Source organism: Tetrahymena thermophila, assembly GCF_000189635.1.
Source record: "Tetrahymena thermophila SB210 genomic scaffold scf_8254656, whole genome shotgun sequence".
NCBI lineage: Eukaryota > Ciliophora > Oligohymenophorea > Hymenostomatida > Tetrahymenidae > Tetrahymena > Tetrahymena thermophila.
Window position 1 is genome coordinate 24,666 of NW_002476424.1, and position 18,405 is coordinate 43,070.

Genomic DNA, 18,405 nt, shown 5'->3' on the forward strand with positions numbered 1-18,405 from the left:
TATCTCTCCCCTTTTATATTATGCGAAAATATCATCCTCTTAGATCTCTTATTCCTTTTCTTCGTCATATTCATTTAGTTTATTTTTTTCTTGTGAGTTATTGCTTACTTTATTTATTAATCAAACTCCTACAACTTTTTGTTATTTAATAATCTGCTAACCTAAAAATATATGAAGAAGATTAAGAAGATAATTCTTATGAACCTTTTGAATAATAAATAGGACAACAAGATGAAGATTTAGATAATTTTAACTTTAACAAAAGGTTAATGAATTTAAAAGATGATATTCTTAAAATGGTAATTAAATATTTGCTTAAGAAACTCCAGAATAACCTGTTTTAATAATAAAAAAGGAAACAAAAATAAGAAGAAACTTAAAAGGAAAAGCAAATTTCTTTATATTTAGAATTTATTAAAAATAATTCGATTTCTTATATAATAAAGCTTTTTTGTTTCTTCTTTTTGGATTCTTTTACATCTAAACTAAATGAATGGAGATATAACAGCCAATTATATTTTTAATCTAAATTTTACCTTTTTAAAACTTTTAATTAAGAAAAAGGAGGAGATTGAATACCTTAAAGCGAAATAATAGAAGGCATTCAATATCAGTGCTATTTTTAGAATAAATAAGCTTAAATCCGTCAAAATAGTCAATATTTTTTGGATCTTGCTTCATTATTTTAAAAAGTAATCAGAAATATAATAATAATTTTAAAATTCTTAGATTTATATTTTTACATGCAATAATGCTTTTTAATTATTGCCTTATTATGTTATGATACTTAAATGTACTATAAGATTTTAGTTATTGTATCCATTGCTCCCAAGTGATTAATGCATATTTTTGTAGCTAAGTTATAAATCATATTCTAATTCTTATAATTCTATTTAGCTATTTTAATCATTTTCTTAAGTAGAATATCAATTTAAAATAATTCAATATATTTTTGAGAAATAGTAAATAACATATAGCCAAAACAGAGTTCTATCCGAGCCAATGACTTGAATTTAGATAGCAGAATAATATTAACATGTCTATTTTTGATTACATCTAGTTAAAATTTAATAACTTAAATAACTCCATTCAAATTAATTTTTGAAGGTTTGACTAAAGTTGATTTGAGATTATATAAATAGTAATTACAATATGTTTAAATTATGAAAAAAATAGTAGTTTTATAAAGTATTAAAAACCACCTTTTAATTTTTATCAATCATACTTTTTAATTTATATAAAAATATATCAAGATACAAATAGGGTATGTATTGAAGAATAAAAATAAGTACTGTAAAATGTTTATAACTCGTTATATTTATACCCATTTTTAAGAGAGTCTAATTTAAATGATTCGTTTATTTTTTGATTCTTATAAGGCTGGGTAGGCAAAAAAGTAGAGGGAAATAAGTATATTTTTTGTTTGATACTTTTGATATTTTTCAATTGCTGAAATAAAAATAATCATTTTAAAAAAAGAAAAATAGAGAAATGGGATTTAGGTTTGTTTAGTAAATAAATAAAATTAGAAGTATTAGTATCGAGTTACCTTCTAGTATTGATTAAAAAACTAGTCCAGTGATAGTAATTAATTATATAAATTTTATTTACAGTTATATGTTTGTTTTTCTAGACAAATTTTAGAAAAATTCTTCATAATTAGCTATTTTATTTTAGAAAGCATTATTTAAATAATCAATAGATAGTCACTTATATTACGAATTTAAAAGATCATGATAAACAAAAAATTAACAATCAATTAATTAATTTAAAATCTTGTCAGAAATATAATAGCAATCTTAAATTCTTAGTTTTAAATTTTTAGAGGATTAAATGTCTTTTAATTATTGCCTTATTACGATACTAAAATTTAATATATATTTTTAATTATTCATTTCGATTACTTCTTAGTGATTGAAGCATATTTTTGAGAGCTAAGTTGTAAATCCGCTCCTAATTCTAATAATTCTATTTAGTTATTTATCTTAATCTTCATCTAAAGCAGTTTATTTTAAATATTGCTTAGTATTTTAAAATTATCATAAAATTAAATTGCTTAAATATTGATTGAATTAGAAAAAAATCAATTTTAATAAATAAAGATTAAAGAATAAAGTAGTATATTAAAAAAAAATTCAATAAACTGTTTTCAAAATACAACATTATAAATAATTTTAGAAAAATTGTTAGTTTAATAAATTATTTTAGTTTTTAGTAAATCAAATAAAATATCTGAATTAACTAAGTAATAAACAATTACTTTTTCTATAACCATAATAAAAATTAATTACTATGAATTACTAATACATAATATTAGCATATTCAGCACAGAGGTCTGTCCTAAATAATAAATTGAATTTACATAGTGGGATTATGTTAAGCAACTTTTAATTTTTTTTATTTACTCTAGTTGAAATTCTAAATAACTGAAATAACTCCAGTAAATGAATTTTTGAATGCTTGAATAAAGTTGATTTGAGATTACATTAATATTAATCGCAATATCCAAAAATTATGAAAAAAAATATTAGTTTTATAAAATATTATATACATTCTTAAATTTTCATCAGCTATTATTTTTAATTTATTTAAAAATATACCAAAATAAAAATTAGCTAAGTATTGATGAACAAAAATAAATACTGTAAAATATTAATAACTCCTTACATTAATACCCATTTTTGAGAGAAGTTAACTTAAGCAATTTGCTTAATTTTTTTGAATCTTAAAAGGATGGGCATGCAAATAAATAGAGGGATATAAGTATGTTTTTTGTAGGTTATTGAATAATTTCGATATTTTTCAATCGCAAGAAATAAGTATCTAGAAAAAATATATTATTTTTAAAAAATCAGAAATGGGATTTAGGTTTGTTCAGGGTTATAAAAATAAAATCACAAATTTAAGTATCAAGCAACCTTCTTGTATAAATTAAAAAATTAATCCAGTAGAATAGGTTGATTATTTATATTTTATTTACATTTATTTGCTTATAATTTTCCTAAGTTCTAAAGAAAACTTTAGCTATAGAAAAATGCTTTTCATAATTAACTGATTTTATTAAGCTATTTTATTTTTAAATTTTTTGATTTTAAAGGCGGCCTTTATATAAAGTAAATCATTTATCACTGTTATTACTAATATAAAAAATCAAATTCAGCAAAAAATAAATAAATAATCAATTAAATAATTGAAAAGTATTAATTAATTAAAAAAACAATTAATATTATAATAATGTTATCAACTATCTTAGTTTATTTACTTTTCAGTTTAATACAGAGAAGTATCTCTTATAACCTTAGTCCAGAAGATGAAATAAATGTTCCTGTTTTTCAGCCAGTTCCATCTTTAACAATAGATACTTCTTTACTATGTAAGGATGCATAATCAAATTAGTTATAACCATTTACTCAATCGTCTAAAAAATATGTAGCGCTTAGCATGGGAAATTGTGGAGTATATATCTTTGATATTACTTATTTAAATAATCCTTTGATCGTTTTTAATGACACGCTTGCTTTTAATGGATACACATAGGGAATAACTTTCAGTGATACTACAAAGTTTCTATGGATTGGACATTCGACTGGTTAATTTTTTGGTATCGATACTAAAATTTAACCTTTTGCTATCACCGTTAAAGGAGTATCTAAAGGTAATTTATCAATAAACAAGATAATCCTATGGCCTCTGGATAATAATGTCCTCTTTTTAATGTGTTTTACCTAATTTTAAATATTTAATTTTAGGGAGCCAAGCTAAGGGTTGATCTATCTATAATCAGTAAACGTTAATGGAATTAATACCTTCTAAATTGAATTTGTTAGAGGATATTCAATTGCTTTAGTTACTACATCAAATGTAGGAGTTTAGTTTTTTACAGTTAGCAATGGAAAAGATATAAACAGTATCTCTTTTACTTATTCCTGTTTTCTAAAGCCTTTGTTTTTTGATGTTACTAATTTCTAACTAATTGATGAGAATACGATCGCTATTATGATGGTATACAGAGGTGCTTATATCTATAATATTTAAAATTTTCTTGATAGTGGAGGCTAGACTTGTACAACTACTATATTTTAGTGGATTGATTAAACTGAAATTGAAGGATAAGGTGGTTAAATGTATCTTTCTTAAAATAGAAGATATCTCTATACATAATTTAGATCAGTGGGAGTTCAAGTATATGATGTTAAGGATAAGACATTCTAAATTGTCCAAAGAATATTTATTGAATCTAACTGTAACGATATACGATTAAGCAGTGCAGAAGATCTCCTTTATTATACGAACTCATTAACATTGTAAATATTTGAAAGGACTACGCCAAACTTCAACAGAGACGTTCCAAATTTAATGCTGAATTAGTATTAGATTACTTCTTATAACTTCTTCAAAGAAGAGCGTAAAACTGGCAGTCTAGATTACTACTGCTATTTCAACTAGAATAAACAAGAACTATATATGGCGAGAGCTGATTTTGGAGCTGCTGTTTTTAAATATCCTGGACAAGGAATTTTAGAGAGTTAATCATTCGTCTATAGATAATCAAGTAAACCGTTTCCAAATAGTAAAATTGCTTTTCTCTAAGATAATAGCACAGCTTATCTATCTCGTATAGCAGGTGGATTATCAATTATCGATTTTAGTAATTCTAGTTCTCCAGTAATATTAAAAGAAAATGTTACTTTAGGTTCTCCTATTGTTGCCTTTGTTTATGTAGAATTTTTCAAAGATTTTTAATTTGGAGTTGTTTGTAATTACGTAAATGGATATATAATTTCTATTAAAGACCCTCTAAATCCTTTTATTATCAGTGTCATAGATACATATAAGTACACAGGAGGAGATGCTAGCTTTATTAAAGCATTTATAAGTAAAGACAACAATAGAATGTTCATGATGCTCGAATCTCTTGGCATGTTCGTAGGAAATATTACTGACCCGTTAAATCCTTAAATAATTTCTTCATTTTTTGCTTTTGGATGTGCAGATTTTAAGTATTGATTAAATTCTTTTACATTTTTAAATACTTACTATTTAACTAATAAAATACAAGAAGAGTATTTAGCTAAAAATATAATTAAATTGACTTTTTTGCTATTTATTATTAATCAAATTAAAAAATTTTTTACTTAAAAATTTTTATTAATTTTTTTTAGATTAACTTAAGACGAAAAGTATGGCATTTTAGCTGCCACTTTCAAAGGTATTATAATATTGTAAAATCAACCTAATTATACACTAACACAAATATCTGAATTGAAGGTAGTGGGTTCTCTTCATCATTTCATTTTAATGTCAAATGATTAGTATATTTTAGCTACAACTTTTGAATATTCTTCAATAATTCTAATAAGCATAGTTGATATTCTTAAACCTACAATTGTGTAAATTATTGGAGATTCAGGTGCATGTGGTTACTATAGCTTGTGTCTTACAAGTGATAATACATAGGTATTTATAACAAACTAGTATTTCTTATATCTTCTTTAAGTTTAAAATTAAATAATCTTGCATACTTAAATTTATTTACTATAAAGCTTATCTAATTCTAATCAATTTAAGCGATAAGTCTTGCCAAAAAGATAACCATTATAAGTTGGCTAAAAAATTGAGATGCATTTGGTTCCCATTTATTAGAGTTAAGGTATAAGAGTTAACAGTGCTCAGTATTATTTTTAAAATACTCTTCAAGCTTTACCCTCGTGGATAATATTTTAGCCAAGCACTTAAATATTAAGCTTGAGCATCAGCAAAGATTCCCTTTAAAGAGATAGTGAAGGGTAGTATATTGACACTATTCAGTAAGTAGTTTTCCTAACTTACTAGTCAGTAGTAGACTCAGCTTTTGTAAATAATTACCTACAAATCAACGATGATGACTCTCTTTCTATAAAGGAAGCCTGCATAATTACTGGAATTATGGATTAAAGTGGATTCGTTTAACCTTCCTATACTCCATCTTAAGAATTAAATCTTGGAATAAATGAATAAATTTATCTAGCAAAATGGTAAGGGTCGTAATAAAGCCTCGTTAAGAAATTTATATAGTATGTTATAAACTAAAATATTATAAATTATACTATCAGCTTTTATATTACTTAATCCATTCAAGTTGATTTAAAAAATAAGAATTAAATTATATTTTCTATTTCAAATGACATAACAGTTGAATTACAAATTGTTGAAAGAATTGCTGGGGGATATACTCTACCAACAAACAAGATTAAATTTGTCAATAAAAGCTATTCAAGTGTACTTATTCTAATTTCTTCTGCCTCAGATTAACTTAAACTTGAGGGTAGCCTTAATAATATAAATAGCATCTTATAAAACGGTTTGAAGTATTCAATTAGTAAAAACATTTCCTCTGAAGATATATTAATTTAAATGACAGTTTCTGATGGAGTTAACTATGATTATATCAATACCTTTTCTTATAAAGACGCGGTTTTTTTATCTCTATAAACTCCAGTTACTCTTTCATAAGACATTAATTTATAAAGTGACTTTAACTCTAAATATGATAGTGGAAAAATTTATATTTATGACAGTTTTTAGTATCAAATAAGTAGCTCAGTCTTTACATGTAATGATTCACCTATTTTACAGTACTCAGTTAAGATAAAATAAGAAAACCAATTTGTTGATATTCCTAAAGGTTATTGGATTTAATTCTCTCCTACTGATAGAGTGTTAACTGGAAATCCCCCAGTTTCTTATTTTAACAGCTTTGTTGTGATCTAAGTTAATGCTACAGATGGCTACACTTATAGTGTTGACCAATTTACCATAAATCCTTGCCTGATACCTTTCAGTTACGCTATTCAGTTAGCTATTTAAATTCTTGGACCTATATTTGGTATACTAGGATTGTATAAGTATAAGCATTTGATCTATAATATATATTTTAAATAATAATATATCTACTCTAAAGATGTTGCTTATGTAGGAGAAATATATTAAAAATAAATAACAATAACTAATGATGTTAGAGGTTTAGCAAAGAAATTATGGAAATTTTTCCAAAAAACACTAGGAGAGAAAGAGATTTTGTGTTAATTATCTCAGTAATTAATGAAAGAAAATTAGGCTACAAGCTACCAATACTTTAATCCTAAAAAGAGAGAGGAGGATTTAAAAAATATAGAAGAAGAAGATGATATTAGTTTTGAAGAAGAGGTTATTAATAAAATGTACCCTTTTGGAGTAAATAAAGATTAAATAGGAATAGTAGATAGAAAATCTAAAAATATTATGATGCAAAGTTCGCAAAAGTTAAATCTATCTTTAAAAAGAGGATTATCAGTAACCAAGACTATTAACTAAAATGAAAATAGTCCAAAATTTGAATGTTCTCTACCAAATACGGAAAAATGTACTACAAATTTTCAAATTAATAACTAGATTTAATAAAATCAAAATCTTTTTAAATCAACTAAATATGAAGTAAAGTAGAAAAGAAAATTAGTGGATTAAAATGTAAACTCTAAATCTGTAGCTGACAGCATAAGATTTGATCTATTACAAATGTCAACCTAACACATTAAAATGGATTAAAGCAACATAAATTATCTAGAGGGAAATGAAATTAATCTTTTTGAAAATGGGCAAATTAATTTTTCATCAATTTTATAATTCATTAAATAAAAATAAGAATAGCTACATGAAAAAAATAGAATTCTTAATGAAAAGTAGCTAGAATCTCTTTTAAATAGATATTCTATGTTGTCATAAGCTATTTGCTGCTATTTTGTAGACTACTTAATCGAAAAAGATAAAATTACTAAAAAAATATTTGAATGTATGCATAGTAAAGCTTGCCAGTATTATTTGAAAATAGATTGGTATAAAGCATATGTTGACATAAAACATTCTTTTGATAACATGAATTCTTACCCTGAAATTAATATTAATGAAAAGACATATTCTGCTTCTCTTAGAGAAATTTTTAGCTCTATTTCAAGATATTATTATGATCCAGATACTAAAAATCCTAAGGAAATAAGATTTTTCTAGGCTTTACTCAAAGAAGCTATTAAATCAAGGGCCATTGGGTTCTCTAGCAAATCTACTTAATTCCTTTAAGTGACTCAAGGAGAGAGCTTACATACATTTAGCCACCTAATTTAGTCAGTTAAGACATTCGAAAAAAGCTCTTATACCTTATGTTGTTATACTTTGCGTAAGCTTCTAGACATCCATTACTTAGAAAAAGGATTAACAGATAATGAAAAACTGCCTTCTTGGATTCACTCTATAGATTTAATTAATGGAGTAATATTAATTAGTGGAATTCCAGAGAAAAAAGATATAGGAAGCATATTAATTAAAATTATAGACTCATCTTAGTTCATTGTTAAAAGCTTTGAAATCCAAGTTCTTTAAAAATAAACAGAAAATAACGGAGAGAAAATAATTTAAACACATGGTTAAAATCATACTTAGTTAATAAATATTTAAAATAATTCAGACTAATCATAATTTAATTTGTAAAAAATATATTAAAAAAATAGATTAAAGAAAGCTTCTACCTTTGCTAAAAATGCTAATCTTGAAATTTAATTAGCCTAATCATATTAAATACATGATATTAATCAATTAAATGGAGAAAGCTCTCCTTATTCCCCAATAAATCACATTAAATATGCAGACTTAGATGAATAACCCTTATAATTGGATGAAGTATAAGAGATTGAATTAAAATCTATGAAAACTGCTTAACAAAATATACAATAAAGAAAATAATAGTTAGTTAAGTCATTAAAATAATCTGATTTTGCTGTAAATATGAGTCAACAAGCAAATAAGTAATTACCTGAAAATTCTTATTTGATGCTAAATACAATTAGTTTATAAACTTAAGAGATAGATAATCAAAATGTTAATAATATTGAATAAATTTAAAAATAACTTTAAAATATTCCTTGACTAAAAGCTAAATAAGAAACTATTGAAAAAAGGTATTACATTAATTCACATTTGAAAAAATAGCATACACTAAATGAAGACGAAAAGTAAATCATAAACATCTAAAGTGGTTTAGCTGAAATTTGATTTTATCTTTCTAAGTTCTAAATTTAATTACCAATAGATAGATAGATAAATAGGTATCTCATCTTTAAAAAATTTTATTATTAATGAAATAATATTTATTTTAACAATAATGTAATTATATTATATTTTTAAAGAATAATATTCATTTTTTAAGTTCCTTTAATTCATTATTTTTATTATCAAAGTAATTAATTAGAATATTTTTTTTTGTTTTTAATCAGTTTTCTAATTTTAATTCATCTATTTTTGGTATTTAGCCTAAATATTTTCTATTATCTATATCTAGTCTGCTATAAAAATTCATATCCCTTCTCCCTTCTAAAATTTTTATATTAGAAGTGAAATACGCATTTGGTATAAAATATCTTAATTTTTTAATAAAGCTGTTAGTGGTGACAAAATATGGAGTATTGGTTAATTTTTCACATCCAATATTTTGAAAACACAATGAACCAATCAATACCAATTATTTTTAAAAAAATGTATTTTAAACCAATACTCAAATATATTTTTAACTTTTAATATATTAAAGGAGAATTTTAACTGCAATAAGATTCACTTAGAGTAAATAAATTATGCTATCAAAACACTAATAATAATTTAAAAAATGCAATATTTTAATAACTTATTTAGCTTAATTTCATTTTGATTAATCAAGAATGGTTTTTAAATTTAAAATAAAATTTTGTGTATTAATAGCTATTTAAATATATTTTCAAGTGATAATACCAAATTAATTGATATTAATTACCATTCCATACATTCTCCACTTATCTTCCTTTGTAAATTGCATCTTAAATATTGTTTTTCTACTTAAAATCACATATCTAATTCAAATTATTTAAGTATTGCCTTCAGCTCTCCAACTGAAAGCTATACTTATTGCTTTTCTAAAAAATTTTTCTTAATTATTTCTCCTCTTTCATATTATGCGAAAATGTCATCCACTGAGATCTCTTCTTCCTCTTTTTCATCATATTCGTTATTATCTTTTTTCTTATGAGTTTTTGCTTACTTTATTTATAAATCAAACTCCTGCAACTTTTTGTTATTTAATAATCTGCTAACCTATAAAATTATGAAGAAGATTAAGAAGATAATTCTTATGAACCTTTAGAATAATAAAAAGATCAACAAGATGAATGTGTTTTAATAATTAAAAAGGAAACAAAAATAAGAAGAAACTGAAAAGGAAAAATAAAAGTAAATTTTTTTATATTTAAGATTTATTAAAAAAAAAACTTCTAATTTGGGAGAGCTTTCTTGTTTCTTCTTTTTGATATTTAAATTTTACCTTCTTCAAACTTTTAATTAAGAAAAAGAAAGAGATAGAAAACCTAACGGTGATATAATAGATGGCATAGAACTATCAGTGCTAATTTTAGAATCAAAAAGCTTAAATTCTTCAAAATAGTCAATATTTTTTGGATCTTGGTTAATCATTTTAAAAATTAATTAGAAATATAATAATAATAATAATAATTTAAAATTCTTAGTTAAATATTTTTACATGTCTTAATGCTATTTAATTATTGCCTTACTATGTTATGATACTAAAATATGCTATAAGTTTTTAGTTATTTATTTCCGTTACTCCCTAGTGATTGATGCAGATTTTGTATGGCTAAGTTATAAATCACATCTTAGTTCTTTTATCTATTTTAAACATTTTCTAAAACAATTTAGTTTAAAAATTGTTTAATATTTTTAAATTTTCGCAAAATTAAGCTATATTAATATTTTTTGATTAGTCAAGTATCAATTTACAATAATTCATATGTTTTTGAGAAATAGTAAATAACAAAAATTGAATATTAATTTAAAATTTATTGAAAACTTTCAAAATACAATATTAAAAAAATTTAAAGAAAAATACTTAATTAAATAAATTATTTTAGTTTTTTTGTAAATCCAATTAATATTGAAATTAGTCTAATAAGTAACATACTACTTTTTCAATAAACTTTATAAAAATTTATTACTGTGAAATATTAATACATAATATTAGCTTTATTATTGCCAAAGTAGAGGTCTGTTCTAGCTAATGACTTGAATTTAGATAGAAGAATCATTGTAACAATTATTTATTTTTGATTTAACTCTAGTTGAAATTTTAATAATTGAAATAACTCCAGTAAAATCAATTTTTGAAGATTTGACTAAAGTTGATCTTTTTAAAAATATAAAGATACTAATCAGGTGTGTATTTATAAATAAAAATAAATACTGTAAAATATTTATAACTTAATACATTAATACCCATTTTTGAGAGAGTCTAATTTAAATTAATTTTTTCCTTTATTTTTTTGATTTTTTAAAGGTTGGGTAGGCAAAAAGTAGAGAGATATAAGTATTTTTTTTGTTAGATACTTTAGATATTTTTCAATCACCAAAATAAAAATAATCATTTTAAAAAAAGTGAAATGGGATTTGGTTTGTTTAGTATAAATAAAGTTAGTAGTAATAGTATTGATCTACCTTCTAGTGTTGATTAAAAAATTAGTCCAGTAATAGTAATTAATTATTTAAATTTTATTTACACTTATTTGTTTGTATTTATCAAGAAATTTTAAAAAATTGCTTTTCATAATTAATGAATTTTGTTTGGCAATTTTATCAACTTTTAAACTATTATTTAAATAATTAATAGTTTTTCACTGATATTAAGAATCTAAAAGATTAATCTAAACAAAAAATAAATAATTAATTAATTTAAAAGTATTAATTACAAAAAAAAAAACAATTAATATCATATAATGTTATCAGTTATCTTAGTTTATCTACTTTTTAGCTTAATACAGAGAAGTATCTCTTATAATCTGAGTCCATAGGATGAAAAAAACATTCCTGTTTTTTAACCAGTCCCATCTTTAACAATAGATACTTCTTTGTTATGTAAAGATGGATAATCATATCAGATTTAACCATTTACCCAATCATCTAAAAAATATGTAGCACTTAGCATGGCAAAATGCGGAGTATATATCTTTGATACTACAAATTTAAATAACCCTTAAATCGTTTTTAATGACACTCTCGCACTTAATGGAACAACATAGGGAATAACTTACAGCGATACTACTAATTTTCTATGGATTGGACATTCGACAGGTTTATTTTTTGGCATTGATACTAAAATTTGGCCTTTTTCTATCACAATAAAAGGAGTATCTAAAGGTAATTTATCAATAAATTAGATAGTACTATGGCCTCTGGATAATAATGTCCTCTTTTTAATGTGCTATACCTAATTTTAAATATTTGATTTTAGATAGCCAAGTTAAGGGTTTATCCATCTATAATCAGTTATTGTTAATGGAATTAATACCTTATAAATTGAGTTTATTAGATAATACTCTTTTGCTTTAGTTACTACATCAAATGTAGGAGTTTAGTTTTTTAAAGTTAACAACGGTTAAAATATAAGCAGTATTTCTTTTACTTATTCCTGTTTTCTAAAGCCTCTCTTTTTTGACGTTGTCAATTTCTAACTACTTGATGAGAACACGATCGCTATTATGATGCAATATAGAGGTGCATATATTTTCAATATTCAAAATTTTCTAGATAGCGGAGGCTAGACTTGTACTTCTACAATATTTTAGTAGATTGATTTAACTGAATTTGAAGGATTAGGTGGTTAAATGTATCTTTCTTAAAATAGAAGATATCTCTATACATAATTTAGATCGTTGGGAGTTTAAGTATATGATGTTCAGAATAAGACATTCTAAATTGTCCAAAGAATATTTGTTGATTCTAGCTCTAATGATATAAAGTTAAGCAGCTCAGAAGATCTCCTTTATTATACAAACTCATTAACACTGTAAATTTTTGAAAGGACTACCCCAAATTTCAACAGAGATGTTCCAAATTTAATGTTGAATTAGTATTAACTTAGTTCTTATAACTTCTACAAAGAAAACCGTAAACATGGCAGTCTAGATTACTCTTGCATTTTCAATTAGAATAAGCAAGAACTTTATATAGCGAGAGCTGATTATGGATCTGCTGCGTTTAAATATTCTGGACAAGGAATTTTAGAGAGTTTATCGTTTGTCTATAGACAATCAAGTTCGTCATTTCCAAATAGTAAAATTAGTTTTCTCAAAGATAATAGCACAGCTTATCTAACTCGCATAGGAGCAGGATTATCAATTATTGATTTTAGTAATTCTAGTTCTCCAGTAATATTAAAAGAAAATGTTACTTTAAGTTCTCCTTTTGTTGCATATATCTATGTTGATTTCTTCAAAGATTTTTAATTTGGAATTGTTGTTAATTATATAAACGGATATATAATTTCTATTAAAGACCCTCTCAATCCTTTTATTGTCAGCGTCATAGATACATATAAGTACACATAAGGAGATACTAGCTTTAATGCAGCCTTTATAGGTAAAGATGAAAACAAAATATTCATGAGGCTAGACACTTATGGAATTCTAGTAGGAAATATTACTGATCTGTTAAATCCTTAAATAGTTTCTTCATATTTTTCTTATGGAACTGCAGATTTTAAGTAATGATTAAATTTACTTACTATTTAATTTATATAATTAATTTAAAATACAAGAAGTGTATCATTCAAATTTTTCAAATGAGGTGCCTTTATTATGAATAATTGATTCTTAAAAGCTTATTTTAAGATTGATTGATTTATTTTTATTTCTTTGATTTATTTAGCTAAAAAAATAATTAAATTAACTTTTTTTTTTTTTATTAATTTTTTTAGATTAACTTAAGACTAGTAGTATGGAATTTTAGCTGCCACTTTCAAAGGTATTATAATATTGTAAAATCAGCCTAATTATACTCTAACAGAATTATCGCAATTGAAGATAGTGGGTTCTCTTCATCATATAATTTTGATTTCAAACGACTAGTATATTTTAGCTACAACTTATGAGTATCCTTCAATAATTTTAATAAGCATAGTTGATATTCTGAAACCTACAATTGTATAAATTATTGGAGATTCAGGTGTATTCGGTTACTATAGCTTGTGTCTAACGAGTGATAATACATAGGTATTTATAACAGGCTAGTATTTCTTATATCTTCTTTAAATTTAAAATTAAATAATCTTGCATACTTAAATTTATTTAGTATAAAGCTTATCTAATTCTAATGAATTTAAGAGATAAGTCTTACCAAAAGGATAACCTTTATAAGTTGGATAAAAAATTGAGATGCATTTGGTTCCCATTTATTAGAGTTAAAGTATAAGAGTAAATAGCGCTCAGTATTATTTTTAAAACATTCTTCAAGCTTTACCCTCGTGGATAATATTTTAGCCAGGTACTTAAATATTAAGTTTGAGCATTAGTAAAGATTCCCTTTAAAAAGATAGTGAAGGATAATATATTGACACTATTTAGTAAGTAGTTTTCTTAACTTACCAGTAGGTAGTAGACTCAGCATTTGTAAATAATTACTTATAAATCAACGATGAAGACTCTCTTTCCATAAAGGAAGCCTGCATAATTAATGGAATTATGGATTAAAGTGGATTCGTTTAACCTTCCTATACTCCATCTTAAGAATTAAATCTTGGAATAAATGAATAAGTTTATCTAGCAAAATGGTAAGATTCGAATTTAAGTCTTGTTAAGTAATTTATATAGTATGTTATAAACTAAAATATTATAAATTATACTATCAGCTTTTATATTACTTAATCCATTCAAGTTGATTTAAAAAATAAGAATTAAATAATATTTTCTATTTAAAATGACATTACAGTTTAATTACAAATTGTTGAAAGAATTGATGGGGGATATACTCTACCTACAAACAAGATTAAATTTGTCAATAAAAGCTATCCAAGTGTACTTATTCTAATCTCTTCTGCCTAAGATTAGCTTAAACTCGAGGGTAGCCTTAATAATATAAATAGCATCTTATAAAACGGTGTGAAGTATTCAATTAGCAACAATATTTCATCTGAAGATATATTAATTTAAATGACAGTTTCTGATGGAGTTAACTATGATTATATCAATACCTTTTCTTATAAAGACCTGATTTTTTTATCTTTATAAACTCCTGTTACTCTTTCAAAAGACATTAATTTATAAAGCGACTTTAACTCTAAATATGATAGTGGAAAAATTTACATTTATGACAGTTTTTAGTATCAAATAAGTAGTTCAGTCTTTACATGTAATGATTCACCTATTTTACAGTACTCAGTTTAGATAAAATAACAAAACAAATTTGTTGATATTCCTAAAGGTTATTGGATTTAATTCTCTCCTACAGAAAGAGTGTTAACTGGTAATCCCCCGGTTTCTTATTTCAACAATTTTGTTGTGATCTAAGTTAATGCTACAGATGGTTACACTTATAGCGTTGATCAATTTACCATAAATCCATGCATGATACCTTTCAGTTTAGCTATTCAGTTAGCTATTTAAATTCTTGGACCTATATTTGGTATACTCGGATTGTATAAGTATAAGCATTTGATCTATAATATATATTTTAAATAATAATATATCTACTCTAAAGATGTTGCCTATGTAGGAGAAATATATTAAAAATAAATAACAATAACTAATGATGTTAGAGGTTTAGCAAAGAAATTATGGATATTTTTCTAAAAAACAATAGGAGAGAAAGAGATTTTGAGTTAATTATCTATGTATTTAATGAAGGAAAATTAGACAACAAGCTACAAATACTTTAATCCTAAAAATACAGAATAGGATTTAAAAAATATAGAAGAAGAAGACTATATTAGTTTTGAAGAAGAGGTTATTAATAAAATGTACCCTTTTGGAGTAAATAAAGATGAAATAGCAATAGTTGATAGAAAATCTAAAAATATTATGATGTAAAGTTCTTAAAAGTTTAATCCAACTTTAAAAAGAGGATTATCAGTAAGCAAGGCTATTAACTAAAATGAAAATAGCCAAAAATTAGAAAGTTCTCACCCAAATATGTAAACAAATACAATAAATTTTCAAAAAAATAATTAGATTGAATAAAATCAAAATCATTTTAGGACAACGAAATATGAAATAAAATAGAAAAGTAAATTAGTTAATTAAAATGTAAACTCTAAATCTGTTGCTGATTGCATAAGATGTGAGCTATTAGAAATGTCAAGCTTGCACATTAAAATGGAGTAAAGCAACATAAATGATCATGCACAAAATGAAATTAATCTATTCGAAAATGGGGAAATCAACTTTTTATCAATTTTATAATTCATAAAATAAAAATAAGAAAATCTTAATGAAAAAAATAGAATTCTCAATAAAAAGTAGTTAGAATCTCTTTTAATAAGAAATTCTTTATTATCATAAGCTGTTTGCTGCTATTTTGTAGACTACTTAATAGAAAAAGATAAAATTACTAAAAAAATTTTTGAATGTATGCAGAGTAAAGCTTGTTAGTATTATTTAGAAATAGATTGGTATAAAGCATATGTTGACATAAAACCTTCTTTTGATAACTTAAATTCCTATCCTGAAATGAATATTAATGAAAAGACATATTCTGCTTCTCTTAGAGAAATTTTTAGCTCTATTTCAAAATATTATTATGATCCAAATACTAAAAATCCTAAGGAAATAAAATTTTTTTAAGATTTACTGAAAGAAGCTATTAAATCAAGAGCCATAGGGTTCTCTAGCAAATCTACTAAATTCTTATAAGTGACTTAAGGAGAGAGCTTACATACATATAGCCATCTAATATAGTCAGTTTAGACATTCGAATAAAGCTCTTATACCTTATGTTGCTATACTTTGCGTAAGCTTCTAGACATCCATTATTTAGAAAAAGGATTAGCAGATAATGATAAACTGCCTTCATGGATTCATTCTATAGATTTAATTAATGGAGTTATATTAATTAGTGGAATTCCAGAAAAAAAAGATATTGGAAGCATATTAATTAAAGTTATAGATTCTTCTAAGTTCATAGTTAAAAGCTTTGAAATCCAGGTTCTTTAAAAATAAACAGAAAATAATTATGAAAAAATTATTTAAACACATGGTTAAAATCATGCTTAGTTTTCAAATATTTAAAATAATTCAGATTAATCATAATTTAATTAGTAAAAAATATTTTAAAAAATGAGATAAAAGAAAGCTTCTACCTTTGCTAAAAATGCAAATGCTCATTTTGAAGTATCATTAACCTCATCATATTAAATAAATGATACTAATCAATTCAGTGGAATAAGTTTTCCTTGCTCTCCAATAAATCAAAATAAATATGCAGAATTAGACGAATAACTCTTATAATTGGATGTATAAGAGATCGAATTAAAATCTATGAACAGTGCATAACAAAATATAGAATAAAGAAAACCATAGTTAGTTAAATCTTTAAAATAATCTGATTTTACAATAAATACCAATCAACAAGCAAATACGGAATTTGTTGAAAATTCTATTTTGATGCTAAATACAATGAGTTTTTAAACTTAAGAGAAAGATAATCAAAGGATAAATAATATTTAAAAAATTAAAAAATAGTTTTAAGATATTTGTTGAATAAAAGCTAAATAAGAAACTTTTGAAAAAATGTTTAAATTAATTAACATTTGATAACGTAACATACACAAAACAAAGGCGAGAATTAAATCATAAACACCTAAAGTGATTTAATTGAAATTATGGATTTTTATCTATTCTAAGTTCTGAATTTAAATATTAATAGACATTTCTTATTTAAAAATTTTTATTATTAAAGAAAAATATTTATTAAACAATAATACAATAACATTCATTTTTTAAAGAATAAAATTCATTACTTTTATTATCAAAGTTTTGAGTATATTTTATTTGGTTTTTAATTAGTTTTTTAATTTTAATTTATCTATTTTTGTTATTTAGCATAAATATTTTCTATTATCAATATATTCTTTTCTAAAAATTCATAACCCCTCTCCCTCCCTTCTAATTTTTTATATTAGAATATAATTAAGCAAAAATAATTAAGTTGGAGTATTAAAATTTGAATAAATGTTGTTTATTTTTAAAATTAAGTTTTGAAACAAGAAATATTTATCAAAATTTGAAGAAAAAAAAATTAATTTCAAAATAGTCTCTTGATTTTTATTTTTGAGAAATGAAAAAAATATTACTTTTTTATTTTTTTGTTTAGAATACCAGTCATAATAATCTAAATTAAAATTTTGTTCATTTATTTTTTTATTCTTAGAAGGCTAGGCAGGCAAAAAAGCATAGGGCATATTTTTAGATTGTTTGATACTTTAGATATTTTTCAATCACTTAAATTCAAATCCTTAATAAAAATAATAATTTTAAAAAAAGAGAAATGGGATTTAAATTTTTTTAGTAAATCAATAAAGTTAAAAGTTTTAGT

General features: G+C 23.6%; 3 protein-coding genes across 3 annotated transcripts; all 3 read left to right on the forward strand. All coding sequences in view use genetic code 6, as the record gives it.

Moving 5' to 3' along the window:
* Window positions 1-489: 489 nt before the first annotated feature.
* Window positions 490-1,427, forward strand: TTHERM_001028815 (hypothetical protein; the record flags this gene model as incomplete). Its single annotated transcript, XM_012797442.1, has 2 exons — window positions 490-962; window positions 1,061-1,427. The coding sequence occupies 2 exons, from the start codon at window positions 490-492 to the stop codon at window positions 1,425-1,427; spliced, it is 840 nt and encodes a 279-aa protein (XP_012652896.1).
* A 1,807-nt stretch (window positions 1,428-3,234) lies between these two features.
* Window positions 3,235-8,900, forward strand: TTHERM_01028830 (hypothetical protein; the record flags this gene model as incomplete). Its single annotated transcript, XM_001015145.2, has 5 exons — window positions 3,235-5,000; window positions 5,163-5,457; window positions 5,569-8,450; window positions 8,520-8,813; window positions 8,870-8,900. The coding sequence occupies 5 exons, from the start codon at window positions 3,235-3,237 to the stop codon at window positions 8,898-8,900; spliced, it is 5,268 nt and encodes a 1,755-aa protein (XP_001015145.2).
* Window positions 8,901-11,816: 2,916 nt separating this feature from the next.
* TTHERM_001028831 (hypothetical protein) lies at window positions 11,817-17,570 on the forward strand (the record flags this gene model as incomplete). The annotated part of the gene is made up of 2 exons (XM_012797443.1): window positions 11,817-13,582; window positions 13,796-17,570. The coding sequence occupies 2 exons, from the start codon at window positions 11,817-11,819 to the stop codon at window positions 17,568-17,570; spliced, it is 5,541 nt and encodes a 1,846-aa protein (XP_012652897.1).
* Window positions 17,571-18,405: the final 835 nt, after the last annotated feature.